This window comes from Prunus avium, chromosome 6 (genome assembly GCF_965620075.1).
Source record: "Prunus avium chromosome 6, drPruAviu1.hap1.1, whole genome shotgun sequence".
Taxonomy (NCBI): Eukaryota; Viridiplantae; Streptophyta; class Magnoliopsida; order Rosales; family Rosaceae; genus Prunus; species Prunus avium.
This window is the reverse complement of record NC_142289.1, coordinates 28,006,693-28,033,841: the sequence shown is the minus strand read 5'-3', so window position 1 is coordinate 28,033,841 and position 27,149 is coordinate 28,006,693. Positions and strand designations below refer to the sequence as shown.

At 35.1% G+C, this 27,149-nt stretch overlaps 4 protein-coding genes across 16 annotated transcripts; 1 reads left to right on the top strand and 3 right to left on the bottom strand.

Moving 5' to 3' along the window:
- Positions 1 to 499: 499 nt before the first annotated feature.
- On the bottom strand, positions 500 to 24,804 carry LOC110769945 (uncharacterized). 3 transcript variants are annotated; one of them, XM_088255527.1, is made up of 6 exons: positions 24,752 to 24,804; positions 3,650 to 3,856; positions 2,777 to 3,253; positions 2,472 to 2,618; positions 1,677 to 2,113; positions 500 to 1,226 (listed from the first exon to the last, which is right to left on the bottom strand). In XM_088255527.1, exons 2-6 carry the CDS (start codon positions 3,840 to 3,842, stop codon positions 612 to 614), a joined length of 1,869 nt encoding a protein of 622 aa, XP_088111653.1. In that variant the 5' UTR covers positions 3,843 to 3,856; positions 24,752 to 24,804; the 3' UTR covers positions 500 to 611. The 3 variants fall into 3 exon arrangements, with proteins under 3 accessions (XP_088111653.1, XP_088111652.1, XP_088111654.1); XM_088255526.1 differs by lacking the exon at positions 24,752 to 24,804 and adding an exon at positions 7,846 to 8,128; XM_088255528.1 differs by lacking the exons at positions 3,650 to 3,856; positions 24,752 to 24,804 and having other exon boundaries at positions 1,677 to 2,126; positions 2,777 to 2,918.
- LOC148293973 (uncharacterized) lies at positions 5,076 to 6,912 on the top strand. Of its 2 annotated transcripts, none has more exons than XM_088255534.1 (2): positions 5,076 to 5,528; positions 5,605 to 6,912. In XM_088255534.1, exon 2 carries the CDS (start codon positions 5,917 to 5,919, stop codon positions 6,718 to 6,720), a length of 804 nt encoding a protein of 267 aa, XP_088111660.1. In that variant the 5' UTR covers positions 5,076 to 5,528; positions 5,605 to 5,916; the 3' UTR covers positions 6,721 to 6,912. The 2 variants fall into 2 exon arrangements, with proteins under 2 accessions (XP_088111660.1, XP_088111659.1); XM_088255533.1 differs by having other exon boundaries at positions 5,081 to 5,524.
- Positions 10,227 to 14,138, bottom strand: LOC110769941 (uncharacterized). Of its 9 annotated transcripts, none has more exons than XM_088255537.1 (7): positions 13,845 to 14,138; positions 13,313 to 13,430; positions 12,880 to 13,052; positions 12,454 to 12,788; positions 11,924 to 12,073; positions 11,358 to 11,800; positions 10,227 to 10,955 (listed from the first exon to the last, which is right to left on the bottom strand). In XM_088255537.1, exons 4-7 carry the CDS (start codon positions 12,563 to 12,565, stop codon positions 10,341 to 10,343), a joined length of 1,320 nt encoding a protein of 439 aa, XP_088111663.1. In that variant the 5' UTR covers positions 12,566 to 12,788; positions 12,880 to 13,052; positions 13,313 to 13,430; positions 13,845 to 14,138; the 3' UTR covers positions 10,227 to 10,340. The 9 variants fall into 9 exon arrangements, with proteins under 9 accessions (XP_088111663.1, XP_088111664.1, XP_088111662.1 ...); XM_088255538.1 differs by having other exon boundaries at positions 12,454 to 12,785; XM_088255536.1 differs by lacking the exon at positions 12,880 to 13,052.
- Positions 20,595 to 24,891, bottom strand: LOC110769939 (uncharacterized). 2 transcript variants are annotated; one of them, XM_088255529.1, is made up of 6 exons: positions 24,752 to 24,891; positions 23,843 to 24,028; positions 22,656 to 23,132; positions 22,351 to 22,497; positions 21,497 to 21,933; positions 20,595 to 21,325 (listed from the first exon to the last, which is right to left on the bottom strand). In XM_088255529.1, the coding sequence occupies exons 2-6, from the start codon at positions 24,012 to 24,014 to the stop codon at positions 20,711 to 20,713; spliced, it is 1,848 nt and encodes a 615-aa protein (XP_088111655.1). In that variant the 5' UTR covers positions 24,015 to 24,028; positions 24,752 to 24,891; the 3' UTR covers positions 20,595 to 20,710. The 2 variants fall into 2 exon arrangements, with proteins under 2 accessions (XP_088111655.1, XP_088111656.1); XM_088255530.1 differs by lacking the exons at positions 23,843 to 24,028; positions 24,752 to 24,891 and having other exon boundaries at positions 21,497 to 21,946; positions 22,656 to 22,797.
- Positions 24,892 to 27,149: the final 2,258 nt, after the last annotated feature.

Below are 27,149 nucleotides of genomic sequence, written 5' to 3'. Positions count from 1 at the left end.
AAAAATATTCTACCTAAAAATGAATCTTATGAAAATTTTAGTCAAACTCTTTGCAGTTTTTTTGTCTCTCCTCCCTCTCTCCTTTTTTTACGATAATTTCAATTTGGGAATTAGGGTTTCTAATTTTTTTTCTTTTTATTTCAATTCTTTTTCTATATCTTAAAAATAGTTTGAAGATCAATACTAAACAAGTTTTTAGATCCTAAAATCAGTATTTAAAAACTCATATTTTAACAATAATTATAAGTTTTGATTTCTTTTTTTTAAGTAGGATACCAAACGGGCCCTAAATTACAACTACTCATATCCTAAGTTACACTACACCTAAATTTGCAGAGAATAAAGATTAATAATGAATTTGACGATTTGGTGTTGATGCACTCTCCTTCTTCGTTACTATTTCAACATTAGGACTAATAAATACAATTCAATCAAGATCTTAGTTGGTTATAGTATCGTTGATTTTTCGATTGATGATTTCATATCATACACCCAAAACTTAAGCGCCATGTTATTTTATTACAAAACTAAGCTAGAATACACAAACATATACGTACATGATTGTGGAGGCAAGGTTTCAGTTAGAGCGTTCACATTGAGGCCGTGACTTTCTATTGGATCATATGTTTTCTTGGCTGAAATATAAGACTGGAACAATATGTCGACAAGAACATATCAGACAAGAGTGGATATTGCAAAAAAAGGAACAAGACCACTGGAACAAATGAGAATATAAATATAAAATCCGCGACGAAACCTAATCCGTAGTGACAAGATAAATAGAAGGCCGTGCTGAAGGCTATCATCATGGATGTCATGGAGATGAAAAGTGATGCGAGTCCTACCATTAACTTCAACGGTAAGGATTTGAGAAAATCGTTTTCTGCATACCGCGAGGTGAGGATGTACAAGAACATCAACATGGAAGTTGAAGAGGAAAAGAGTGCTACTCCATCTGATATTGCAAAGATTAGAAATGCTGTCTCTTTTAAGAAATTTGGTGCTCCTGTTTTATCAGCTATACCCCCTGGTATGCTAAATGCAGCTGAAAACACAACAGTGGCAATAATGGTTGCGACAAGCATGCACGAATTTGCAGTGTTCTTCATCCATGATTCTCCCTTATGCAATAACTCCTTATGTTCACTGGTGAATAATTCTCTCGGTGTTTTGCCTTGGTTATTTTTCATCTCTGTAGAGAGAGGTTGCACAATCTTTTTAACTTCCTGCATATGGAAATATTGATGCATATGAATAAAACAAAAAAATCATTCAGGATGAATGAAGTACGAATAAATTCACCATATGACGAGAACTTTCGCATTAAAAAAAAAAACAAGAACTTTCTTCAAAAGTCTTAGTATAATATATACAAACTTATATATAAGGAAATTTTCTGTTATTCTACCATGTGAATTATATATGTTGTCAATTACGAATATAGAACATTGATTTTTCTTTTTGTTGTCAACACACTCATTTTGTAATAACAAGTGCGTATTTATTAAAATTATGCAGTAAATTATGAACCCTTGTAATTTGAGTCACACCATATGAATGTGTTACGATCACAGAAAACGCATCTCTGTAAGGCTCAAACATTGGCAACATTATTAAGTATCTTATAAGAAAAAATACAACAATGGTAAAGATTGCAAGGATAGAAGCAGAAGTACCTCAAACCATACTAACTCTCGCTGCATTTGAAGAGCTGCTCCTGACACAAGATTGAGTTGATTTTGAGGTGCTAATTTTGCAGCCAGATGTAATATGTTGTTATCCTCATCATCACTCATTGCCGTTATGAGGTCCCTGATAAAGCCTATCTCATGCACTAGATTGAAGATACTTGCATGACGATGCAATACTGCCACATGGATTATAGTCCGTTTGTTTTCGTCGAGTTCCCAGAATAAATCAGGATAAGCGCTTAAAAGTGCAGCCAGGAATTCGAAATTTCCTAATCTTGTAGCGTCAAATAGTAGTTGTGAAGGATATTTTATCAAGCTCATGACCTCTTGGTCGTCAAGTTTTAAGATTTCTTCCCAAAGCTGTCGAACTAGTTGAAGGGCTTTGGTTTGCTTCGAGTTTCCGTTGTATGCAAACTTCCAAACTGAAAGTACGTACTTACAATGAGAATGTCAGAACAACAAAATCCCAAGGTCAAGTATGCATAATAATCTCAGATAGTTACAATAACTTATTAATTCAGGTGTAAAGTTTTATGTTATATACGATCAGGCGCTCCTTCTCTTCAATAGCAAGGGTTTGGATCCCATGCCGGATGGGGGTTAGTAATAAAAACCCTAAGCAATAGCTTTCTCTTTCTCTGCATTTTACTTAGTAATTTGCACATGACAAAATAATAGTGATCATATCACACAAAATAAGTGCTTACTTCCACTTAATTAGGTAATTATTACTACATATATATAGGTCCATATATTATAATTTTCTATCAATTAACTCACTTGAATTGGTGATTCTACTCCACAATCCTGAACTTTGGCTAGTAAATTCTGAAGGCCTTCGAGCCAAGACATGCAAGGCTGTTTCATTTGACCCATTACGAACCGTAGCTAATGTTGTATAATTTCCTAACATCTTCATGGCCAAATCTGCATAATTTACAAAGTAACATAAGAAGGATGTAAACTTTGAAAATTTAGCCAGTGTGAAGTAATTTATTAATTAATTACTTGTGTGTGCCATTAGTTTTCTCTAGGAAACAAAGAAAATTATAAAATCAAAAGCATGAAATGTTTCGTATACCTACCATAGTGACCTGTATCGATACAAGTAAAAAACAGCGCATGGCAGTCCCTTTCATCAAATATTTCATGAGTTTTAGGGTACAGGTACTCCGCCATTTCAGACTGTCCCAACAAAGCAGCCATATATATTGGTGTCATTCCTTCACCCCCTCGGATTGTTGGCAAATTTATATTTTTTCGCAACATAATCTCAGCAATTTCTACCGTTCCAGCTGCAGCGGCAAAAATCAATGCAGTATTTTTTTTATTGTCTTGCAGTGCCAAGTCTTCTGCATCCATCATTTGGACCAGTTCCTTCATAAAGTGAACATGTCTTGCTCCTGCTGCAATGTGAAGGGCAGTTCCCCATTCCTTTGTTATGCTAGCAGTTAAAAGTTTCTCATCCTTACTGAGAATGCTTTTAGCAGTTTCCCAATCGCCTCTTAGAGCAGCTTTATGGAGGGGCACACCTAACCTAAGATACTTTTCTCTTGCTTCTCCTGTGTGTAGAATTTAAAGAGGAAGAAATATTGGCATGTTTAATTAATTTGTTGAGTACCATGCTGATCACAAAGAAGATCACAAAGTCAAAAACTCAAAAACAGAATTTGAGTTGAAAACTCAAAAAATCTGTTTGGTAGACCTAGTTTTGAAAACTTCAACTAAACAATAACTCAAAACACCCAAATACTTGAAAACAGAACAAATCTGTTCTTTTAAAATGTAATTTAAAAAAATGTATGGTCTATACCTAGCCAAATTCTTAACAATTATGTCATGCAAATTCTTAACAATCATGTCATGCAATACACAAAAATCTTATTTATCATGAAACTGGTCTACCAATAACGGTGTGTATGGACATGATGAGAGAGAGAGAGAGAGATGTTACGTACCATTTTTTTTCTCTAGTAGATGGAGTGAAGGTGTCTTAGGTTCAGTCAAATTGGTTATGTGGATCACATGATATGGTTGAGACTGAATGCCTAGTCCTGTTGTTGGAGCGCCAGCCATTAATTGGATTTCAGCTGCTGGTACATGTTGTGCTTCTGGGCTAGACATGCTTACCATATTAATCTGTGTAGCCATATGCACGCGTGCACCTGCACAAAATAAATAAATAATAAAAACTTAAATTAGTAGGTTGTTGTTTTGTATTAGTTTATCTAATCACCAGTGTCTTCAGTCAGTTCTGATCTATGTGATTATATTTTAACTAGTAATTTGTTTGATAATTATTATATAACCGACCCTAATTAACAAAAGATGTGGTCCTCATTTTGGTACAGTGGATCCCACATGATTTGTATTGGTGGGGAGCATTTTTGCTCACCACTTTAACCCAAAGTGTACCATCATCACTCTTCTCAACATTTGACACGTGTCTATTGATATAACCATGATTGCATAAATACAAAGTAAAGAGTTAACTATAATTATGCCAAGGGACACGTGTCAAGTGTTGAGAAGGGTGGTAAAGGTACACCTTGGGTTAAAGTGGTGAGCAAAAATATACCCGTATTTGTGTGCCCAACTTGCATGCTAGACATACAGAAGAGCTTAATTATTCTTGAATTATTTGAATTAAATAAAGAGTAATTAATAAATGGAGTCAAAATATTCTTTTTGTTTTCTCCATCCATTTTAGTCGTTCATCTTCTTCTTCTTCTTCTTCTATTCAGCTTCCTGTTTTGATGATCATACCTACATGAAAGGCTTATTTATTATAGTGCTCCTGAAACTATGGTCAAATTTCACTTCATTCTCTGAAAGTTAAAGCCACTTTAACCCCTTGACAGATGTTTTGCATATCAATTTACCCTCACCAGCAAAAACTTTGTTAAAAATGTCGACGTGGCACAAATAAGACCCACAAGTTAGTAGAATTGGACGCGGCGTAGGTGCCATGTATAAAAAAAATTAAAAAGAAAGATTTTCTTTTAAAAACTTAACTCAATTATTAATAATAATATTTTTTTTATAAAAAAAATTCCGATTCCCTCCTCCAGACCCAAATACTCATACCCAACCTCTTTGTATCCCTAAATATGCCCCCATCATCCTTCCTCCTCCCTCTGCAACCAACAACCACCCCACCATCATACATAACCACCCAAACCCACCACAAGCCATGCCCCCATCATCCTTCCCTCTGCAACCAACCACCACCCCACCATCATCCATAACCACCCAAACCCACCACAAGCCATACCCAGGGCCGGCCCAGAGGGGTGGGCAAGGAGGGCGACGGCCATGGGCCTCCAATTTTTGGGGCCCCAAATTTTTATATATATTAAGTAGTAATAAAGTGTTATATTAATTAAAAATTAAAAAAAAAACATAAAGAAAACAAATTGAGCCAAAAGAGAGACCATTGAATAAACAATCCTCATCTGTCTCCCACTCCATCCTCATCTGTTTCCCACGCCATCCTCATCCTCATCTGTCTCCCCTTTTGTGCATTATTTTTATCTTTTGTTCATCCTCATCTGTCTCCCATCCCACGCATGCCTTCTTTTATCTTTTGTTCTTTTTTCTGCCCAACGGCTTCTTTTAAAACTCAAGATTTCTCAAATAATTCTCTCCCAAACACCTCTCATCTCAGCTATCAAATCCGTCCGTCAGCCCTGTTCACAGATCCAAAGCATCAACTTCCTAAGCTCAAATCGAAATTCTCCCTCTATCAAACTTGTTCCTCTTCATCTCTACTATAACATGTCAAAAAATTAGCCCAATCGAAGAAATTTAGACACCTGAAATGCAGTTTCAGTGTAAGTATGTCATCTCTGCTCTGCTCTGCTCCCTTATTTATTTTGTTAGATATTGAATTGTATGTTTTTATATTTTTCAGATGTGCAATATAGATCAATTGAAATGAAGGCTCTGCAAGATTGAAGAGGTTTAAAACAACTTAAGCATAAACCAGGTTGTATTATTTTTTTTTATTGCTTAAATTTAGTTTTTTTTCATTTGCTGGTTGGTTGGTTTGGTTGTGTTTCGTTGCTTTGCTGGTTGTGTTTGGTGTGGTGTGTGTTTATTTTGTTCATTTGTTGTCTGTCACTTTCTGTAATACTTGATTGTACTCCAGATGTAAGTAACTATGAGCAAATGACTTTAATAATTCGATGTGTAGATGTATCAAATGCTCCCATAAAGGTAGAAGATGCAAAAACTCTTTGCATCTTCACTCTTTGCATCTTCACTCTTTGATGTTGCAATAAAACATTTGAAGGGGCTGGTCTCTTATTTTGTAGACTATAGGGAACATGGGTTCACATTGGCCCTACTTTCTGCTAAAGACATTGCATCAAAGATGGAAATTGACCCTGTATTTCCTGAAAAACGTCAAAGTCGAAGAAAAAAACAATTTGATGAAAATGACCATAAAGAGACATTTCAATCTGCTGAAGAATCTTTTAGGGTGAATTATTTTCTTGTTGTAGTTGATGCTGCAATTTCTTCTTTGAGGAGTAGATTTGAACAATTAGAAATATTTGAAGGCATTTTTGGTTTTTTGTTTGATCCTAAGAGTTTACTTCAAATGAATTGTATTAGATTGCGTGAATGTTGTAGAAATCTTGAAGTTGCTTTAACACATAATAATGAATCTGATATTAATGCTGATGATTTGTTTTCTGAATTGGAAGTGTTACAAATGTATTTACCGAAAGAGACAAAGACAGCCATTGAAGTTCTTGATTTTGTAAAAGTTGTGGATTGTTTTCCAAATGTCTCAATTGCTTATAGAATTATACTGACTTTGCCAGTAACTGTGGCATCTGCAGAAAGAAGTTTTTCAAAATTAAAATTAATAAAATCTTATTTGCGATCAACTATGTCACAAGAAAGGTTAAATGGATTGGCAATCTTATGTATTGAAAAGAATATGTTGGAAAATATTGATTTTGAAGAGGTTATTGATGATTTTGCTTCTCAAAATGCTAGAAGATCAAGAATTTTTCAATGAAGATCAAGAAGATCAAGAATTTTGAAGAGGTTGTAGATGATGAAGTGGAAGTCAAAGGAGCTTTTTGTGTACAATTGAGCCACTTGAGAACTAAGCCCTATGGAAGAGCCACTTTTAAAAACTTTTGTTTTGTTTTGCTGAAATTTTAGAAGCTCTATGCCCCTAAATATGATTTTTGTTGTTTATGGATCATATACTTTTGGTTTTTTTTTTATTGGTTGAATGAAATTATTCTATTTAAGCAGTGGGATTTTGCTTCATATTCATAAAAAGAAAAAGGAATGAGCAAATTTTTTAAAAAAAATTATATACTAAGGGCCTCGTTTAATTTTTGGCCATGGGCCACCAAAATGTTAGGGCCGGCCCTGGCCATACCCACCGCCAAAAAAAAAGGAATACAAGAACAACGAATACATTTGCGGCGGGGATGGGTTTGTGGGTTGCGGGTGCAAAAAGCTTGGTGAATAAGACGGTGGCGTGGCCTTGGTCTTCAAGGGTTGGATCTGGTATTGCGGTTAGATTCAGTCTGCAACAGATCTGGGATGGCGATTGGGTTGAGTCCTCGGTGAATCTGGAGTATCTGACTCGTTCGATTTGAAGAGAGAGAGAGAGAGAGAGAGGTTGTCTTGGGGTGGGGAGACCCTGGGATGGAGGCCCCCTCCTCTCAGTCGAGCTTGTTACACTAGTATCCTCCTCACCATCATCGAAATCACAACAATCATGGGCAATATTTTAAGGCAATTCCTTATTACAAAGAGACCACATTTTATAGATATGATTTTATATAAACTGGATTATAAAAATAAAAAATAAAAAAAACAAATACATATAATGGAAGTGAAAAGGCAAAAGAGAGTGAATCATGTCCGTACAAATAATTAATAAACAAGAAAAGAAGAAGAGATCTTCCACTAGATCATTTTTTTCAAATAGAATAAAATTTGCATGATTGAAACTGTTTAACGCTAATTAAGCTTGGAATTTGGATATCCAGACCCAAGAAAGAAAAAAAACAAAAAAGGAAAACAAAAAACTTGAAGAATATGCATGCAAACTTTCACACTAAATAGGTCAAAATTTGGCCCAGATTAAGTAACAGGAGGAATGGATAAGTAGGTTACTTACAAGACCAATATATATGGGAGTTTCTAAGCTAAGCAGCCGCCAGCACCACCCTTGAGAGAGAGAGAGAGAGAGAGAGAGAGAGATTAAAACAGCAACTACCACTCTTCTCTAGTTAGATATGGCATGATTGGTGGAAACTTGAAGCTTATATATAGGAAGGAAGGGTTTCTAAAGTCTTGAAGCCAAACAGGACTACTTTCACTCTCTCTCTCTCTCTCTAGCTTTGCTCAGTGGAAAACTTAAAGACGTCAATAACTCTCAACGGGAAAATATTCTCTCAAGACTTGGTACGTGTAGTTTCAACTTTGACTCCAAATATATTATATAATTAGTGTTTTGTTTTATGTTTTTTTAAAGGGTAAAAAAATGTCCGAAAATATAAAGTTACCCAAGGGGTGTGGAAAAGTAGTGCTCTTGAACGGCTTGACTAGTTGAGCCAATAGAGTAGCCTCCGTACTCTCTTTTCAGGTCTCTTTTCGGGTGGAAGAAGAAGACGCTCACTCACCACCACCTAATATTTAACAAAGATGAAATGATATTATTTTGTCGGTGGAGAGCCAAAGAGTCAAAAGACACTTGACGTATGAAAGTGAAGGGAAACTTGCGGGAAACTTGCTCAAAAGACATGTCCATTTGGAGCTAAGTGATACATAGGTCCCCACGCGTGAAGGCAAAACCCACGCATTGACAATTGTACAAAAACATAATAATAAATAGGGTAATTTTCACTTTCATACGGTAAAATTTATCGACTATTAGAGTTCGATACATCAAATTTTTTTTCATCTCAGTCGCATACATGTCAGCAATCTTTATGTTACCAAGTCTATTAACTGCTAACGTGGCAACAAATGTACCACATAAATCCACTCATATGATATCACGTGGTCCACATATATTATTAAATAAATAAATAATATTTAATTAATTAAATAATAAACAAACTTAAAATTAAAAAATAAAACAAATATCTCTCTCTCTCTCTCTCTCTCTCTCTCTCTCATCGAACCCAGAACCCCCGCCAATTCTTGCTCTCCCATTGAGTCCAAAACCCCAGCCAACCCTTCTCAAGACACCCCAAAAACTTCTATTTCCCCATGACCACCCACAAGACCCCTTTCTCCTCCTCCCATCCCCTCATAACCTAGAGCCCAACCCAGCCCGCACCCCCTAGATGCAAAGTGTTTTAATTTTTTTTCTTTTTCAATTTTTGAATTTGCAGAGAGAGAGAGAGAGAGAGAGAGAGAGAGAGAATCTGGATGAGTCTCGGGTGGGGCTAGGGGTGGATCTCGGGTGGAGATGAGTGTGGTTATATGGTGACCACGCACAAGGCTGCAATAGCTATTACATAGAATACAGTTCAACATGATCGCACAAAACATGTTGAGGTAGATCGACACTATATCAAACAAAAGCTTGAAGCCAAAGTGATTCAGTTTCCTTTCGTAAAGTCTGAGGATTAATTGGCGGATATTTTTATAAAGGCAATTTCCAGTAGAACGTTCCACAATTCACTGGACCAATTGGGCATTTGCAACATTTATGCACCAACGTGAGAGGGAGTGTGATTTGCAAGAAGAGCAACGGTGGCTATGGCCTTGAAATAGTCAGATCTTTTGTTTCTCCTTCTTTATACGAAGTATTACTAAAAGACCCTAAATTCGAGAGAAAGGAAATCGAGTTTTAGCCAATGGAGAGAGAAATTTGAGGGGCTAAGATAGAGAAATTTAAGGATGAGAGAGAATAAAATGGAGTCTGATGGGAGAGACTAAACAGACGAGGGTATTTTGGCGTTTCAGAAAATAAAATAAGGGTATTTTGGCCATGTCAAAACTTTCATTAAAAAGAACCAAATGCTTCCCGTGTATTTGCGTTGTATTTGCCTGGCACAGCACTTCTATTAAGAAGCACCTCACATTATAGCCAGTTTTGGCTACAGATTGATTTGTGACTAAAATTAATTGAGGTTTTCTAGTTGCCATATCTAAATTAGACTACTTAATTAGCTTGGCACACTTCATATATATATCGAATGTATACTCACAAATCTAACTTATTATCTTATATGTAATTCATGCTCAAAGAAAGACTCAAAATATTTCCTTGTTGAACAAGTTTAACGAGAAATTGATTACTTTCTACAAGGAAATATTTCCTCGCTAAAGAACTTATGTGATGTAGACTAGTGTTTCCATACGACGCAAAAAAAGACTAGCGTTTCCAGAATATTAAGTAGATTGCAGAGGTTCGAACATTCAAGATTCAAAATTAGTAGAAAAAATGCATATATAGGATTATGAAATTCTAATAACATCTCATCTTTCGAACTAAAACCCCCTTTCAGATAATGTTGTTGATTCAAGCACACAAAGTACGAAGACTTATTGAATCAATATCACCATTACTAAAGTACTTGATTACAAATTTTTCCTCAATTATAATGCATTGATACACATTATTCTGGGGGTAATGTTAAACATTGAGGACTTGGCTTTCTATTGGATCATATGCTTTCTTGGCTGAAATATAAGACTTGAATAATATGTTGACAAGAACATATCGCACAAGAGTGGATATTGCAAGAAAACGAACAAGACAACTGGAACAAATGCAAATATAAATATAAAATCTGAGACGAAACCTAATCCGTAGTGACAAGATAAATAGAAGGCCGTGCTGAAGGCTATAATCATGGATGTCATGGAGATGAAGAGTGATGCGAGTCCTACCATTAACTTCAACGGTAAGGATTTGAGAAAATCGTTTTCTGCATACCGTGAGGTGAGGATGTACAAGAACATCAGCATGGAAGTTGAAGAGGAAAAGAGTGCTACTCCATCTGATATGACAAAGATGAGAAATGCTGTATCTTTTAGGAATTTTGGTGCTCCTGTATTATCAGCTATACCACCTGGTATGCTAAATGCAGCTGAAAACACGACAGTGGTGATAATGGTCGCAACAAGCATGCACGAATTTGCAGTGTTCTTCATCCATGATTCTCCCTTACACAATAACCCCTCATGCTCACTAGTGAATAATTCTCGAGGTGTTTTGCCGTCCTTGTTTTTCATATCTATGGACAGAGGTTGAACAATCTTTTTCACTTCCTGTCATAGGAAAAATCAATGATGAAAACTGAAGGACATAAAGATTTTACGCGCAAACGATTGAAACTGTTTAAAATAAATGTGGAAGTAATAAGGAGGCCACCAATGTATTCTATCAAGAGCTTTCTTTTCATCCCAATCAATTTCTTGAGACTTAGATTCAATGTTATTTTATATTGTGCAATGCCTTTTGACAGCTGCTACTATGATAGATAAGAGCTTTTAAGTGTTTGTAATTTAGTCTCCACTTTGTGTTATTGGAAGATATCATGAGTTTGAATCTTGTGTACGTACAGTTGTTGAATAAAAAAGAAAAGTTTACAAAAAGGGCAATAATGTTTAAAAGAAGACATTTAACACATAATAAAATGGTAAGGATTGTAAGGGTACAAGGAGAGGTACCTCAAACCATACTAACTCTCGCTGCATTTGTAGAGCTGCACCTGACACAAGATTGAGTTGATTTTGAGGTGCTAGTTTTGCAGCAAGATGTAAAATGTTGTTATTCTCATCATCAGTATATGTCACTATGATGTCTTTGATTGAACCTGTCTCATGTATTAAATTGAAGATACTTGCATGACGATACAAGACTGCAACATGGAATATAGTCCGATTTTCGTCATCAGTTTCCCATAGTAAATCTGGATAAGCATTAATAAGCACAGACAGGAACTCATAATTTCCTAATCTCGTCGCGTCAAATAGTACTTCTGAAGGTTCTGTGATGAGGCACATGACATCGTCATCGTCGTGTTTCAAGATTTGATTCCAAAGGCATTCGACTAGTTCTAGGGCTTTAGTTTGCTTCAAGCTTTTGTACGAATCCTCAGTGCCTGAGACTACTTAATTTTTATGATGTAAAAAGGTCAATAAACAACAAGATCAAGATTACCAAATAAACAAAAACACACAACTAATTACTACACATGTCAATATCATATATAATTTTCGAAGAATCAACTCACATGAGTTCATGAGCCTACTGCACATTCCTAAAGTACTTCGGCCACCAAATTCTAAAGGCCTTCGAGCCAAGACATGTAAGGCAGTTTCTGCATTGGAATTACGGGCCGTTGCTAGTGTTGTATCATCTTCTAGCATCTTAATGGCTAAATCTGCATAATTTCATAGGGATATAAGAAAGAAAGAATGCAAAGAATTTTGAAATAAACCAGTTATAAAAGTTTATTAGTAATTAATTCCTCCACTTCTAAGTGCACATAAAAATATAGAAGAGATGTTCTTATAGACTTGATGACTAAAATTCAACAGAATTAAAGGGTACATAACATTAAGGGAAAAAAATTTCCAATTAAATTACTAGAATGGGTGGAACTGATTCTACTATATCTAAGTCAAATAATCTAAGATATGTGTAAAAGAAAATATAAATTAATTGTTTAATATTTAACAGGCTCCACCATTAATTTGATAAATGCTATTAAAAAAAAAAAAAAAGAGAGAGAAAATAACATAAGAATTTTGTGCAACTTACCATAAAGACCAGTATCGATATAAGAAAAAAATAGAGCATTGCGGTTCGTTTCATTTAGCATTGGATACGTTTTCGGGTATGCCATTTCAGACCGTCCTAGCAACGCAGCCATAAAGAGCAGTGTCAGTCCTTTACCAGTTTGAATTGTTGGCAAGAACTTATTTTTTCTAAATCATAATCTTGGCAATTTCTATGTCTCCAGCTTCAGCGGCAAAACTCAATTCAGTGTTTTCTTTCTTGTATTGAAGTGCCAAGTCTTATTCATCCATCATTTTGACCAGTTCCCCCACAAAGTGAATATGCCTTGCACATGCTGCAATGTGAAGAGCAGTCTGCTAAAGGAACAAAATGTTTCATGTTAATCCCACAGACAAGGACTTACAACCAAGCAGAGTCCATTTTCAACAAGAATGCTGCTGCTTTTACCTTTGATAACTCAGAGCATTGATCGTATCCAGGGATTAGGATTTGATTACTTTCAAAAGGGTTATTAAAAAAAAGGAATTCTATTTTTCAATATACCGTACTTCCATTCAATTATACCATGCATCCATGTATCCTAGTGTTGTTATAGAAGTTCTTTTCATCGAACAGTTGGTCTGCATTGTAACCACACGGCAAGTTTCACACAGAACTAGCAAGAGTAAGTCATAATAGCAACTGAAATACAAATGCATAGATGCATATATGAACAAACAATGGTATATACAAGCGAATCATAAACAGGGTTCAAAACCATAGTTTTGGTTTATTATAATTGGTTTTCTAAATTTTGCTTTAGTTTCTTTTGTTATGCTAGCACTTAAAAGTGTAGGATCGATAGATAAGATTCTTCATATTAAACAGATATCATACGTACTATTGCCTTTTTCTAGCAGATGACGTGAAGGATGCTTAGGCTCTGTGGAAGCAGGTGTAGATTGTGGTCCGGGCTAGACATGGTTCCAAATATTTAAACTTGCTCAAATGTGTCGTACCTGCGCAAAAACTTGAACTATTCAGCAAGTAATTATACATTTCTAAAGCAATAAGCTAGGTTAAAAGCAAGAAAGCACAATAACACATAAGCCAGCTATTTCTACGACAATAAGCAAGAAAGTACTATTGCTTTTGAGCCCGTTTTCTGTTTTTGTTTCCTGTTTTCCGCAAATACACCTTTGTTCGGTGCAATCTAACTTTGTGAATAAAAGTTGAAAACGATAAAAAGTTGTTTTCAGTGATTTCGTTTTCAGTGTTTTCTAAAGACACGAGAATGCATCCCATCAACAACTCTAGCTCTTTTTCTTGACAATCGATAAACCCACCAACAGGAACAACACCCATCTTCTCCGACCCAAAATCTGCAAACTACGAAAAAAAAAACAGAGACTGGAAGAAGAACTACCACATACCCAGCTCAACCACCATCATCACCCAATCGAACCACCACATACCCAGCTCAACCACCATCACCCCCCAATCAAAACACCACAACCATTAATTAGTGGAACTAGAGAGAGAGAGAGAGAGAGAGAGAGAGAGAGAGAGAGAGAGAGAGAGAGAGAGAGAGATGGGTGGTTTTATAGGATTCATGCCATGGAAGGAAGGAGGAGTGGGTGTGGCCTAAAAGGAGAAAAAAGAAACGGCATTGGGAAGGAAAGGAAGAAGAAAAGAGGAGGAAAGAAATGGAGAAAAAGGAGAAAGAAAGGAGATAAGATAGTTTTTAGGCTTTAATTTTTTTTCATTGTTTATAATAATTTTAGCCTCTAAAAATATCAAAAATTTAAATTTAAAAAAAAAAATTAGAACAGAAATTAGCAAAATACACCTGAAAATAACTCACATATTATTATTCTCAAATTGTACTATCAGACACGTTTTCACTGTTTTTATTTTTTAAATTTGTGTTTCAGTTAATCTACCAGACGTATTTTCGAATCATGAAAATGCAAATTCATTTTTTTGTTTTTATTTTCTAAAGGTATTCTCCAAAAACGTTACCAGACAGCCCCTAAGTATTTTCTTTCTTCAATCGATTCTTCATCTCATAACACACATGTATTATACATGAACGTACTTTCCCTTCTCATATGTGATTTTTCAAAATACGGCAGTTATATACACTTTTGTTAAAGACAAAAGGACTATATATTCATTTTTTTAGCACCAAATATGGTATTCAACTAAGCTAATATCCAATACCCACCAAACAAAACGAGGCCTTGGAGGGTTTGACTATATAGTTGAGCCTGTAGATTGGTCTCCCTACTTTCTTTCAGCTGGAGGAGGAAGACAAGACACCAAACACCCAATAATTAATAAAGACAAGACGATATTATATGGCCAGTGGCTTCCCCTCTGAGAGCCAAGAGACAAAGAGGGTCGACCAAAGCTTATCATAATTGACTGGAAACTTGTGTGAAGCTTCCTCTGTTTCTAGGAATAGTTCAATAGAGAAGAAGACAAGCTACCGAAAAGAAATGTGGACTAGGAATACTTCAAAATTAGAAGTGATTAATGTGAAACAATCAATTGTCATTGGGTATATTCTTTTGTCTTTTCTTTATTGGGTTGTTAGATCTACGTGCTAAACAATTAATTGTCATTGGGTATAATTCACGCGTTGTTGGTTTTAGATGTAGGTTCTCTAACTTTCATTATTTTTTGGCTTATTATCACAAAACGTCCATGATGTTTGCGAAACTATCACATTGCATCCTTAAAGTTTTTTTGTATCACTCATGGTCCCTAACTTAATATAGGTACTCTTAAATAGTCCTTCTGTTAACAAAAACTGTTAAATCAAGCGATATAATCGTCAAATCAATCCAAAATTATTATTATTATTTTTTTTATTTCCTTCCCTTCTCTCTTTCTTTTCTTCTTCTTCTTTCTCCCCGGCCCCGTTCTTTACTTCTCTTCTTCTCTCTCTGTTTCTCTTTTTTTTTCTTTCTTTTTTTCTTCTTTTTCTCCTTTTCTCTTTTTCCTCTTCTTTTCTTCTTCTTTTCCTTTGCTGTTTCTTTTTTCTCTTTTTCTTCCTCTTTCCTTCTTTGGGAAAGCTTCACACTTAAGCACCAGAGCAAGCCCCCCAAGCCGATGGAGTCCAATCTCTTTCAATTTCCGAGGCTTCACCATCCAGCTCTTCAAATCCAAGCTTCTCTCGCTTTTCTTATCATTTTCTTATCGTTTCCAATTTTTTTCGTTGATCTGAACTTACTTCAAACTTGTGGGTGTGATTTGGTGAAGAATGAGTTTGGAGGAGAAGTACCAGATGTTGAGGAGCGTGGCAGAGGAATGTATTCAAGAGGACGAGCTTCGGAATTTGCTCGCTCATAAGTCCGAATGATGGGTTTGAACCCTCTGGTCGAATGCATATTGCTCAGGTGTTTTTTCAAATTTTCTTTAACAATCATAAAATTCATAACACATAATTGATGTTGATTATATATCTGTAAATTTCAGTAGTTGATTTTGAACAAGATTTGATACTTTTTGTGGAGAGAAGATACTCAAATTGAGATTCTGTAGTTTGTTATTCTCGTGTATTGATTATTTGGATTGCAACGGACTTTCTTGTGTTTTGAAAGAATAGTTGTAGTTAGAAAATTAAGGGCATGTTTTCATTATATCATTGTGTTGGCGAGTCCTTACTTAGTTAGGATTTGGTTCCTTATTTCATTAGAATTTTGGTTACTTACCAATTATTATTTAGTCATATTGTAATAGAGATTTACTTCCTATTGTAATTTAGATATATTTCCTATTTTATTTAGGGTTAACACATTTTTGTACTTGTATAAATACCTCCATATTGGAGAAGAATAATAATATGAGCGTATCTTAGCATAACTGAATATTTACCCTACTTTGTTTGACACATTGTGGTTCAAATGTGCTGTTGTGTAGGGAGTTATGAAGACGATAAATGTGAACAAGATGACCTCTGCTGGCTGCAGAGTGAAAATATGGATTGCAGATTGGTTTGCAATGCTAAACAATAAGATGGGGGGTGATTTGAAGAAGATAGAGACTGTTGGGCGCTACATGATAGAGATATGGAGGGCTGCTGGGATGAATTTGAACAATGGAAAAGTTGAGTTTTTGTGGTCTTCAAAGGAGATTAATGCGAAAGTAGATGAGTACTGGCCTCGTGTGATGGACATAGCCCAAAAGAATAATCTTAAAAGGATAATTAGGGACAGAGAGGACGAAAGAGAGAAAAGAAGAAAAAAAGAGCAGAGAAGAAGAGAAGAAAAGAACGGGGCGGAGAGAAAGAAGAAGAAGAAGAAAAGAAAGAGAGAAAGGAAGGAAATAAAAATATTATATATTTTATAATTTTGGATTGATTTGACGATTATATCCCTGGATTTAACAGGTTTTTTGACAGAGAGACTATTTAAGAGCACTTATATTAACGTTAAGGACCATGAGTGATACAAAAAAACTTTAAGGATGTAATGTGATAGTTTCGCAAACGTCAGGGATGTTTTGTGATAATAAGCCTTTTTTTTTTGTGGTATCGATTTTAACCTTTGAGGTAAATAAGGAAAACACATTGAAAATCCAAATTTAATGCATTATTCTCTTGTAATTGAATCTCAGAATTTAAATTTTGCATTATTTCCTTGATAATATTTACCTAATATATGGATAAAATACAATTTAATCAAGAAAAGTAAAGACCCACATATTATACCAATCCATCAAGTAAGCATCCACATGAAATTATATAACTATTCATTAGGTAATATGTGGATCTCATTAATACAACCAACAATAAATAATAATAAAAAAAGCCATAATAAAGGCGAAACAGAGACATGGGAAAATGGAGAAAGAAAAAGAGCCAACGTTATATGCATAATGCAACTTCTTAATTCGAAATTAATATAATGCTATTAATTTTGATCATGAATGCAATTAATTGAATGGTAAAACTAAAAAAAACAAAACAAATTATACAAAATCATTATAGTCAGAAGCAATTAATTTGTTAATTAATACAAGGATCCGTTTGAATTCATGGATTTGATTAGGTAGATTTGGATTTAGAGGCCCAAATCCAAATCCTTTCCATCGTTTTGGACATATTTTAAATTTGACCCAAATTTTCATAGGCTCAAAAGTAGAACATCTAAAACTAAGCATTTGAGAGGATTTCAAGCCTTTAATTTTTACATGTGAGAATGTGAGATGAAAAAATAGAAGGGGAGATAGTTGTGGTTTTGAGTTACCATATACTGTATACATAGGGGCGTATGAAGGAAAATTGCGTTTTCTAACAGAAAGTGTAAAGTATAACAGGCAATTCAGCTTTGATTTATTTATTTTATATTTAGGCTTTTTAGTGGCTATATCCTTGCATTTAGACCCAATTTGCATTTTTGGTATTCTAATTAATTCACAAAATGGCTTATGTAGTTCCTCAACTCTATTTTTGTTAGTTGTTGGTCATGCTGTCACATTTGTTAAATTTTCTAATAAATTTAGAGGAAGGTATCAACTTTAAATCCCTTGAATTAAATTTTAATGAGATGGCGTCATAAGGAAAGAAGTCAAGCAGATCATAACAAAGAATCCGAATTCTAATTAGAAAGCACTAATAATGACTGCACATAATTAACAAAGCCCAAAATTTGTTACATTGCAGTTGGATAAAAACAAACAAAATTCGCCTGCAATTTGCTTGGACAATAATTTTTTGTGTAACTAGAAGTTTCCAAATACTATCTTAGATTTGTAATCGTCTTTCGTAACCAATGGGCCTAATTGAGCCAACAAAATATTTCCCTTGAATCCAACGGCGAAGAGCTTCGCTTCTCGATCTTACTCGGTCCATCCTTTATTAACCCTCACAAACCCACAATAGTAGCCCAATACCACAAGCAACCACCTTTTTCTCTCTTCTCACTCGTCGTCTCAATCTCTAGAAGAAGCATTTGCTCGGTAAGCAATTTTTCCCCAATATTCATCGGCTCCTTTTTACTTGCAATTTTAGGGCTTCTAAGCGAGTTCCCTAACATTTTGATATCAGTAAGCTCACCTCAAGTGTGTGGTTATGATAGATTTTGTTAGATTAGTTTTCGTTTCATGTACATTATGCTTCCGATTGTTGCCGTTAGGTTAAATATAAGCAGAACTTCAAAAGCTATTTAAAAACCTCATTTGAAAACTAAAACCTCACCCAAGTGCAAATGTAGAGAATAAGAAGAAGACCATTATCTCTCTCTCTCTCTCTCTCTCTCTCTCTCTCTCTCTCTCAAAAATCTCAAACCTCACTGAGAGAAGAAAATGCAGAGGAAGAAGAAGCTCTCAAATTTTCTCTCCTAAGACCATCTCCCACCCAAGGGGTGGAAACTCAAATTTTGAGTTTTGAGTCCAAAAAACTTCTCCAACCCATGTATTTTGGGGGTGAAAATTTGAGAAATCTCAAATCTTTGGATGGAATTCCAATCCCATTATTGCCTGGACTATTAATTTGTGTGGGCCCAAAATCTATTTTTTTTCTTCTTCTGACTGGAAGCCCACGTGCTGACAAAATTTGTTGGGCTCGCTAACAATTTCTGTTTGGGCAGCAACTTTGTGCGAAAAAGCAGATTCACATTTCATTATTGATGGACAACGGCTATGTTTTCAAAAAATCTGATATGCTGTTTTTTTTTTATAAATAAAAAGAAAAATTCCAACAACTATAAAATCAATGATCATGATTAATTTTTGAGCAATCTCAATGGTAAAATTTCACATCCAACGGTTCAAATTTAAATCCAACGGTCAAAATAATATTTATAATTAATCTAAATCAGATCCAACCCCAAAACTTATTCCAAACTCTATAAATAGCCATTCATTTAGTAAATAATCCACCAAAAATCATTTTGTTCCTTTCTCCCTTTGTTATATTTTTTCATTCTACTTTCATTCTTGTTGAAAATGGCCCCAAAATCCCAAAGAGGTGTGAAATGGAAACCACAAGAAGATGAGGCATTGTGCAAAGGGTAGGTTTCTATCTCTGAAGATGGGGGTATTGGCACGAATCAATCAAACGATTCATTTTGGTTGCATGTGTACCAAAAGTTTTTGGAAAATGATCCGGGCATGAGTGGAGCCGGGGTACAATCACCACAAGCTAGTGCTTCTCGGTTCAAAATCATCAACCAACAATATTCTCTATGGAAGGCATGTATGACAAAGGCCAATGCAAGGCATGTGAGTGGCACCAATCTTGAAGATGTGGTGAGTACCCATTTTTTTCAATGCTTAAATTTATAATTTTAATTCTTTTTAATTATTAACTTGATTTTTATTTTATTTCATGGGTAGGATCTGAATGCAAAAACAATTTTCTTGAATGATAATAAACCTCCTAATAGGCCTTTCAAGTTGTATCATGCTTGGCACCTCTTAAAAGATTGCCCAAAATGGAACGACCTATGTGAATCTCCTACACAAACATTCAAAGATTCTTCTCATAGTGGCAATACAGTCAATTTGGAGGAAGATGAAGATGATGTGGTCATGCCCACTCCAAGGCCGTTGGGAAGAGATAAGCAGAAGGATGAAAAAAAGAAAGAAAAAGGTGTTGAAGGTTTTCTCAACCAAAGTGGAAAGTTCTTGTCTGAATTGGTTCAACAAGGAAATTAGGCAAAGGAGGATAGGAGGCGAAAGTTAGAGTTCCTACAATAGCAACATGCCTATCAAATCCAACAGGATAAGGAGGCCAATGTCACTAATTATTCAATTTAAACTCTTTATATTGACTAAATTAAAAGTAGCCACTACTTATCAATGTTAAAAAAATGAGCCACAATAATTTTTTTAATTTTGAATTCAAGCGATAGTCTAAACTACAAGGGGGAGAGAGATTTATACACAAACACACACTGACACACTGACACACTCACACACTACTTTAGTTCACCCCCTTCACCTAAGTATCAATTTCATAAATTACACTACACCTAAATTTGCAGAGAATAAAGATAAATAATGAATTTGAAGATTTGGTGTTGACGCTCTCCTTCTTCGTTACTATTTATAAGGTTGAATTTCAGCATTAGGACTAAGAAATACAATTCAATCAAGAGCTTAGTTGGTTATAGTATCGTTGATTTTTCGATTGATGATTTCATTTCATACACACAAAACTTGAGCGCCATGTATTTGTTGATGATCACTATTATTTTATTACAAAACTAAGCTAGAATATACAAACATATACATGATTGTGGAGGGAAGGTTTCAGTTAGAGCGTTCACATTAATGAGGCCGTGACTTTCTATTGGATCATATGTTTTCTTGGCTGAAATATAAGACTGGAACAATATGTCGACAAGAACATATCGGACAAGAGTGGATATTGCAGAAAAAGGAACAAGACAACTGGAACAAATGCAAATATAAATATAAAATCCGAGACGAAACCTAATCCGTAGTGACAAGATAAATAGAAGGCTGTGCTGAAGGCTACCATCATGGATGTCATGGAGATAAAGAGTGATGCGAGTCCTACCATTAACTTCAACGGTAAGGATTTGAGAAAATCGTTTTCTGCATACCGCGAGGTGAGGATGTACAAGAACATCAGCATGGAAGTTGAAGAGGAAAAGAGGGCTACTCCATCTGATATTGCAAAGATTAGAAATGCTGTCTCTTTCACGAAATTTGGTGCTCCTGTTTTATCAGCTATACCGCCTGGTATGCTAAATGCAGCTGAAAACACGACAGTGGCAATAATGGTTGCGACAAGCATGCACGAATTTGCAGTGTTCTTCATCCATGATTCTCCCTTATGCAATAACCACTTATGTTCACTGGTGAATAATTCTCTCGGTGTTTTGCCTTTCTTATTTTTCATCTCTGTAGAGAGAGGTTGCACAATCTTTGTAACTTCCTGCATATGGAAATATTAATGCATATAAATGCGTATTTATTAAAACTATGCAGTAAATTATGAACCCTTGTAATTTGTGTTACGATCACATAAAACATTGGCAACATTATAAGTATCTTATAAGAAAAAATACAACAATGGTAAAGATTGCAAGGATAGAAGCAGAAGTACCTCAAACCATACTAACTCTCGCTGCATTTGAAGAGCTGCTCCTGACACAAGATTGAGTTGATTTTGAGGTGCTAATTTTGCAGCCAGATGTAATATGTTGTTATCCTCATCATCACTCATTGCCGTTATGAAGTCCTTGATAAAGCCTATCTCATGCACTAGATTGAAGATACTTGCATGACGATGCAAAACTGCCACATGGATTATACTCCGTTTGTTTTCGTCTAGTTCCCAGAATAAATCAGGATAAGCGCTTAAAAGTGCAGCCAGGAATTCGAAATTTCCTAATCTGGTAGCATCAAAAAGTAGTTGTGAAGGATATTTTATCAAGCTCATTACCACTTGGTCGTCAAGTTTTAAGATTTCTTTCCAAAGCTGTTGAACTAGTTGAAGGGCTTTGGTTTGCTTCGAGTTTCCCTTGTATGCAAACTTCCGAACTGAAAGTACGTACTTACGATGAGAATGTCAGAACAACAAAATCCCAAGGTCAAGTATGCATAATAATCTCAGATAGTTACAATAACTTATTAATTCAGGTGTAAACTTTTATGTTATATACGATCAGGCGCTCCTTCTCTTCAATAGCAAGGGTTTGGATCCCATGCCGGATGGGGGTTAGTAATAAAAACCCTAAGCAATAGCTTTCTCTTGTCATGCCACTTAAAAGTAGTCTATCTCTCTCTCTCTCTCTCTCTCTGTGAGCTAGCTCTCTGCATTTTACTTAGTAATTTGCACATGACAAAATAATAGTGATCATATCACACAAAATAAGTGCTTACTTCCACTTAATTAGGTAATTATTACTATATATATATATAGGTCCACATATTATAATTTTCTATCAATTAACTCACATGAATTGGTGATTCTACTCCACAATCCTGAACTTTGGCTAGTAAATTCTGAAGGCCTTCGAGCCAAGACATGCAAGGCTGTTTCATTTGACCCATTACGAACCGTAGCTAATGTTGTATACTTTCCTAACATCTCCATGGCTAAATCTGCATAATTTACAAAGTAACATAAGAAGGATGTAAACATTGAAAATTCAGCCAGTGTGAAGTAATTTATTAATTAATTACTTGTGTGTGCCATTAGTTTTCTCTAGGAAACAAAGAAAATTATAAAATCAAAAGCATGAAATGTTTCGTATACCTACCATAGAGACCTGTATCAACACAAGTAAAAAACAGCGCATTGCGGTCCCTTTCGTCAAATATTTCATAAGTTTTAGGGTACAGGTACTCCGCCATTTCAGACTGTCCCAACAAAGCAGCCATATATATTGGTGTCATTCCTTCACCCCCTCGGATTGTTGGCAAAAATATATTTTTTCGTATCATAATCTCAGCAATTTCTACCGTTCCAGCTGCAGCGGCAAAACTCAATGCAGTATTTTTTTTATTGTCTTGCAGTGCCAAGTCTTCTGCATCCATCATTTGGACCAGTTCCTTCACAAAGTGAACATGTCTTGCTCCTGCTGCAATGTGAAGGGCAGTTTCCCATCCCTTTGTTATGCTAGCAGTTAAAAGTTTCTCATCCTCACTGAGAATGCTTTTAGCAGTTTCCCAATCGCCTCTTAGAGCAGCTTTATGGAGGGGCACACCTAACCTAAGATACTTTTCTCTTGCTTCTCCTGTGTGTAGAATTTAAAGAGGAAGAAATATTGGCATGTTTAATTAATTTGTTGAGTACCATGCTGATCACAAAGAAGATCACAAAGTCAAAAACTCAAAAACAGAATTTGAGTTTAGGGTTTGAGAAATGGATTTTGAATCTTAAAAAATGGATTTGAATAGGATACCAAACAAGTTTTTGAATCTTAAAAAATGGATTTGAGAACTCCTTGTTTTGAAGAAAAATCAAAGTTTTGAGTTCTCTACTTGAATAGAATACCAAACGCCACAGACTCTAACAAGATTCAAATATATAGCATGTTCTCAAATCTCAAGCCTTTACATTTAACAATATATGCTATTATCTTTGTGAAGATGGAGGACGTTGAAATTATAAAATACTATAGGTCAAAATGACTAATTTTGGTGCTTAACACATCTTCTTTTGATGTAAATAGTTTTATTTTTTATACAAGCGATATTAAGAATAGGTAATCCAACATGACCTCAGGTCAGGTGCATAGACAAAGGCCTTTAACTTTATTAACCACAAATACATGACATAGTTGCATTATTGTAATTTTAGAAAATGTATGGCCAAATTCTTAACAATTATGTCATGCAATACACAAAAATCTTATTTATCATAAAAGAAGGGACTACAAATAATGGTGTGTATGGACATGATATGAGAGAGAGAGAGAGAGAGAGAGAGATGTTACATACGTACCATTGTTTTCCTCTAGTAGATGGAGTGAAGGTGTCTTAGGTTGAGGCAAATTGGTTATGTGGATCACACAATGTGGTGGAGACCGAATGCCAGCCATTAATTGGATTTCGGCTGCTGGTACATGTTGTGCTTGTGGGCTAGTCATGCTTACCAAATTAATCTGTGAAGCCATATGCACGCGTGCACCTGCACAAAATAAATAAATAATAAAAACTTAAATTAGTAGGTTGTTATTTTGTGTTAGTTTATCTAATCACCACTGTACTAAGTCGGTTCTCATCTAAGTGATTATATTTTAACTAGTAATTTCTTGGGTTATTAGTTCTATTCGGTCTTGAATTTTGACCCGATTCTCATTTTGGTCCCTCAATTTCCAAAATCGTTCCCATGATCCTTAAACTTTAGTTTCATTAGGACAAAATATGCTTAATTGTTCTTAAATTACTTGAATTAAATAAAGAGTAATTAATAAAATGGAGTCAAAATATGCTTTTGTTTTCTCCATCCATTTTAGTCGTTCCTCTTCTTCTTCTCTTCGGCTTCCTATTTTGATGATACGTACATGGAGAACTAAGTTCCACTCATTTTTTTACCCATGAAACGCACAAGATTTACACAGGGCGAGACTCGAGGATCAATAAAAACAAATACAGATAATGGAAGTGACAAAGCAAAAGAGCATGAATCATGTCCGTACAAATAATTAATAAAGTAAATATCCAGACACAAGGAAAACAAAAAACTTGAAGAATATGCATGCAAACTTTCACACTATAGGTCAAAATTTGCCCCCAGATAACAAGAATCGATATGAAATTTGTCAACGGATCATCAAAGAATAAGTGTGGGAGTTTTGAGAGACAGATCAAAAACTAATTAACAGGAGGAATGGATAAGCAGGTTACTCACAAGACAGATCAAAAGCTAAGCAGCCGCCAGCACCACCCTTGAGAGAGAGAGAGAGAGAGTAAAATAGCAACCACCGCTCTTGTCTATGGTGGAAACTTGAAGCTTATATATAGCTAGTAGGAAGGAAGGGCGACAGTCTTGAAGCCAAACAGAACTGCTTCCACTCTCTCTCTCTCTAGCTTTGCTTAGTGGGAAACTCGAAGACAGTAATAATTGGTCAACTTTCACTCCAAATATATTATATAATTAGTGTTTTGTTTTATTTTATTTTTAAAGGGTAAAAAAATGTCGAAAATATAAAGTTTTAAATAAGACCCGAGGGGTGTGGAAAAGTAGTGCTCTTGAAATTGAAAGGCTTGACTAGTTGAGCCAATATAGTGGCAACCGTACTCTCTTTTCAGGTGGAAGAAGACGACGCTCACTCACCACCACCTAATATTTAACAAAGATGAAATTATATTATATTGTCGGTGGTGAGGCAAGACTCAAAAGACACTCGACCAAAAGCTTATTATAATTGAAGGGAAACTTGCAGGAAACTTCCTCAAAAGATGTGTCAATTTGGAGCGAAGTGATACATAGGTCCCCTCTCATGTGAAGGCAAACCCCACGCCTAGACAATTGTACAAAAACATAATACTAAATATATAGCAAAAGGCAAAAATATAGAAATTTGTATATATATATGGCTTTCCCAATCTCTGGGGAAGCCACACTCACTGGCGCCGCTAGAAGAAGACAATCTACCAAAAAGAAACGAGGAATATTGGAAGAAAAAAAATGATACAAGAGAAAGAGAAAGTGGAAATCCTGGCTTCCATGATCATATGGTGATTCTTCTTCTTCCGGTTGCTGCAAAAAATTTGACAGAATATTTGTTTGCAAACAGTGGTGGAGCAAGAATTTTGTATTAGAGGGTCCTTCACAAAATTTTATAAAATAATTCGAATAGGAGTGCTCAAACGCTTACTGGTTAATAAGTTAATATGATACTAACTATTCGATTTAGCCCACTTCATAATATCATTTCATATTGATTAATAATTTATCCATTCATTACAATTATAATTGTCCTTAATTTTATGTTATAAAATGTTTGAATATTAATCTCATCATCTACACTATTAAAGACTCAAAAGTTAATAATTTATATTCCAACATAGAGAAGAAATACAAAAAAAAATCATAAATCCCAATACTAAAGTATCCTACTCAAACATGTAAAAAGGGAGGGAAAAATTTCATAAAGCTTAAGCTTAAAATAAATAAAAGAGGAAGAGAAAGCGAAGAAAAAAAACTTAGGACTTTTTAACGTAAATATCATAACCTAGTGAGGAGATATAATTGGAAGTAGAAGAACGATTAAGAAGTTTAAAAGTCAATTTGTAGACAAAAAGAACCTAATATATTATTTATTTTAGAGTAAATATCTCAAATATAGTATAATATAATATATAAATACAAGGGATCAACAGATTGAAGGGGGGTCTGGACCACAATATATGGCTCCGCCCCTGTTTGCATATATATATATATATATATATATATATATATATATATATATTATGTGTCATTTCTTACTTAGGAATTTGGAACATTTCATGGTTTTTTTTATTTTGGCTATTTTAATTTTAATATAACCAGTTTATTAGAATCAGAAAGTCCTATCTTGTACAATAAAACTCCAAAGATAGTTGAGACAGAGAATACACTAACAGGTTTGGTAACAGATTTCGTTTTCAGTTTTCAAAATCACCTTTATTTTTTAAAACAACTTGAAAGTGTTCTTGGTTTTCGTTTTTTTTGGCGCTCTTTATGTTATTCATTAATTTTACATCACGACACATGAAATGCACTCCAGTTATCAATTTGGGATTTCCCAATTTGGACCCGGTAGCCCTATTCTTACATTTAACCACGAACCCAATAGTTTTGGCTACGGATTGATTTGTGACTAAAATTGAGGTTTTCTAGTTGCCATATCTAAATTACTTAATTAGCTTCATATATTTATCGAATGTATACTTACAAATCTAACTTATTATCTTATATGTAATTCATGCTCAAAGAAAGACTCAAAATATTTCCTCGTTGAACAAGTTTAATGAGGAATTGATTACTTTCTACAAGGAAATATTTCCTCGCTAAAGAACTTATGTGTTGTAGACTAGTGTTTCCATACGTCCCAAAAAAAGACTAGTGTTGTTCGATCCCTGCTCTCGTACGGAGTCACCACTTTGGCCAACACTTTACCCCTTACGGGCCGACCCGGTGTGAGTGAGGATTAGTCTGGGTTGTGGTTAAGGCTTAAAGGTGCCACCCATAGTTGGGGCCCATCCAGGACCACCTCATGGTTCAGACCAAAAAAAAAAAAAAAGACTAGTGTTTCCAGAATATT

What these genes read in the sequence shown, in the direction of transcription:
- LOC110769939 (XM_088255529.1), bottom strand. Translation starts at nt 24,014, where the DNA reads ATGGCTTCACAGATTAATTTGGTAAGCATGACTAGCCCACAAGCACAA. An exon ending in TCTACTAGAGGAAAACAATG is followed by an intron (nt 23,133 to 23,842) that starts GTACGTATGTAA and finishes TTCTACACACAG; the next exon opens with GAGAAGCAAGAGAAAAGTAT. An exon ending in GAGTAGAATCACCAATTCAT is followed by an intron (nt 21,934 to 22,350) that starts GTGAGTTAATTG and finishes ACGTACTTTCAG; the next exon opens with TTCGGAAGTTTGCATACAAG.
- LOC110769941 (XM_088255537.1), bottom strand. Translation starts at nt 12,565, where the DNA reads ATGGCTGCGTTGCTAGGACGGTCTGAAATGGCATACCCGAAAACGTAT. An exon ending in TATCGATACTGGTCTTTATG is followed by an intron (nt 12,074 to 12,453) that starts GTAAGTTGCACA and finishes GAAATTATGCAG; the next exon opens with ATTTAGCCATTAAGATGCTA. An exon ending in GAGAGTTAGTATGGTTTGAG is followed by an intron (nt 10,956 to 11,357) that starts GTACCTCTCCTT and finishes TTCCTATGACAG; the next exon opens with GAAGTGAAAAAGATTGTTCA.
- LOC148293973 (XM_088255534.1), top strand. Translation starts at nt 5,917, where the DNA reads ATGCAAAAACTCTTTGCATCTTCACTCTTTGCATCTTCACTCTTTGAT.
- LOC110769945 (XM_088255527.1), bottom strand. Translation starts at nt 3,842, where the DNA reads ATGGCTACACAGATTAATATGGTAAGCATGTCTAGCCCAGAAGCACAA. An exon ending in TCTACTAGAGAAAAAAAATG is followed by an intron (nt 3,254 to 3,649) that starts GTACGTAACATC and finishes TTCTACACACAG; the next exon opens with GAGAAGCAAGAGAAAAGTAT. An exon ending in GAGAGTTAGTATGGTTTGAG is followed by an intron (nt 1,227 to 1,676) that starts GTACTTCTGCTT and finishes TTCCATATGCAG; the next exon opens with GAAGTTAAAAAGATTGTGCA.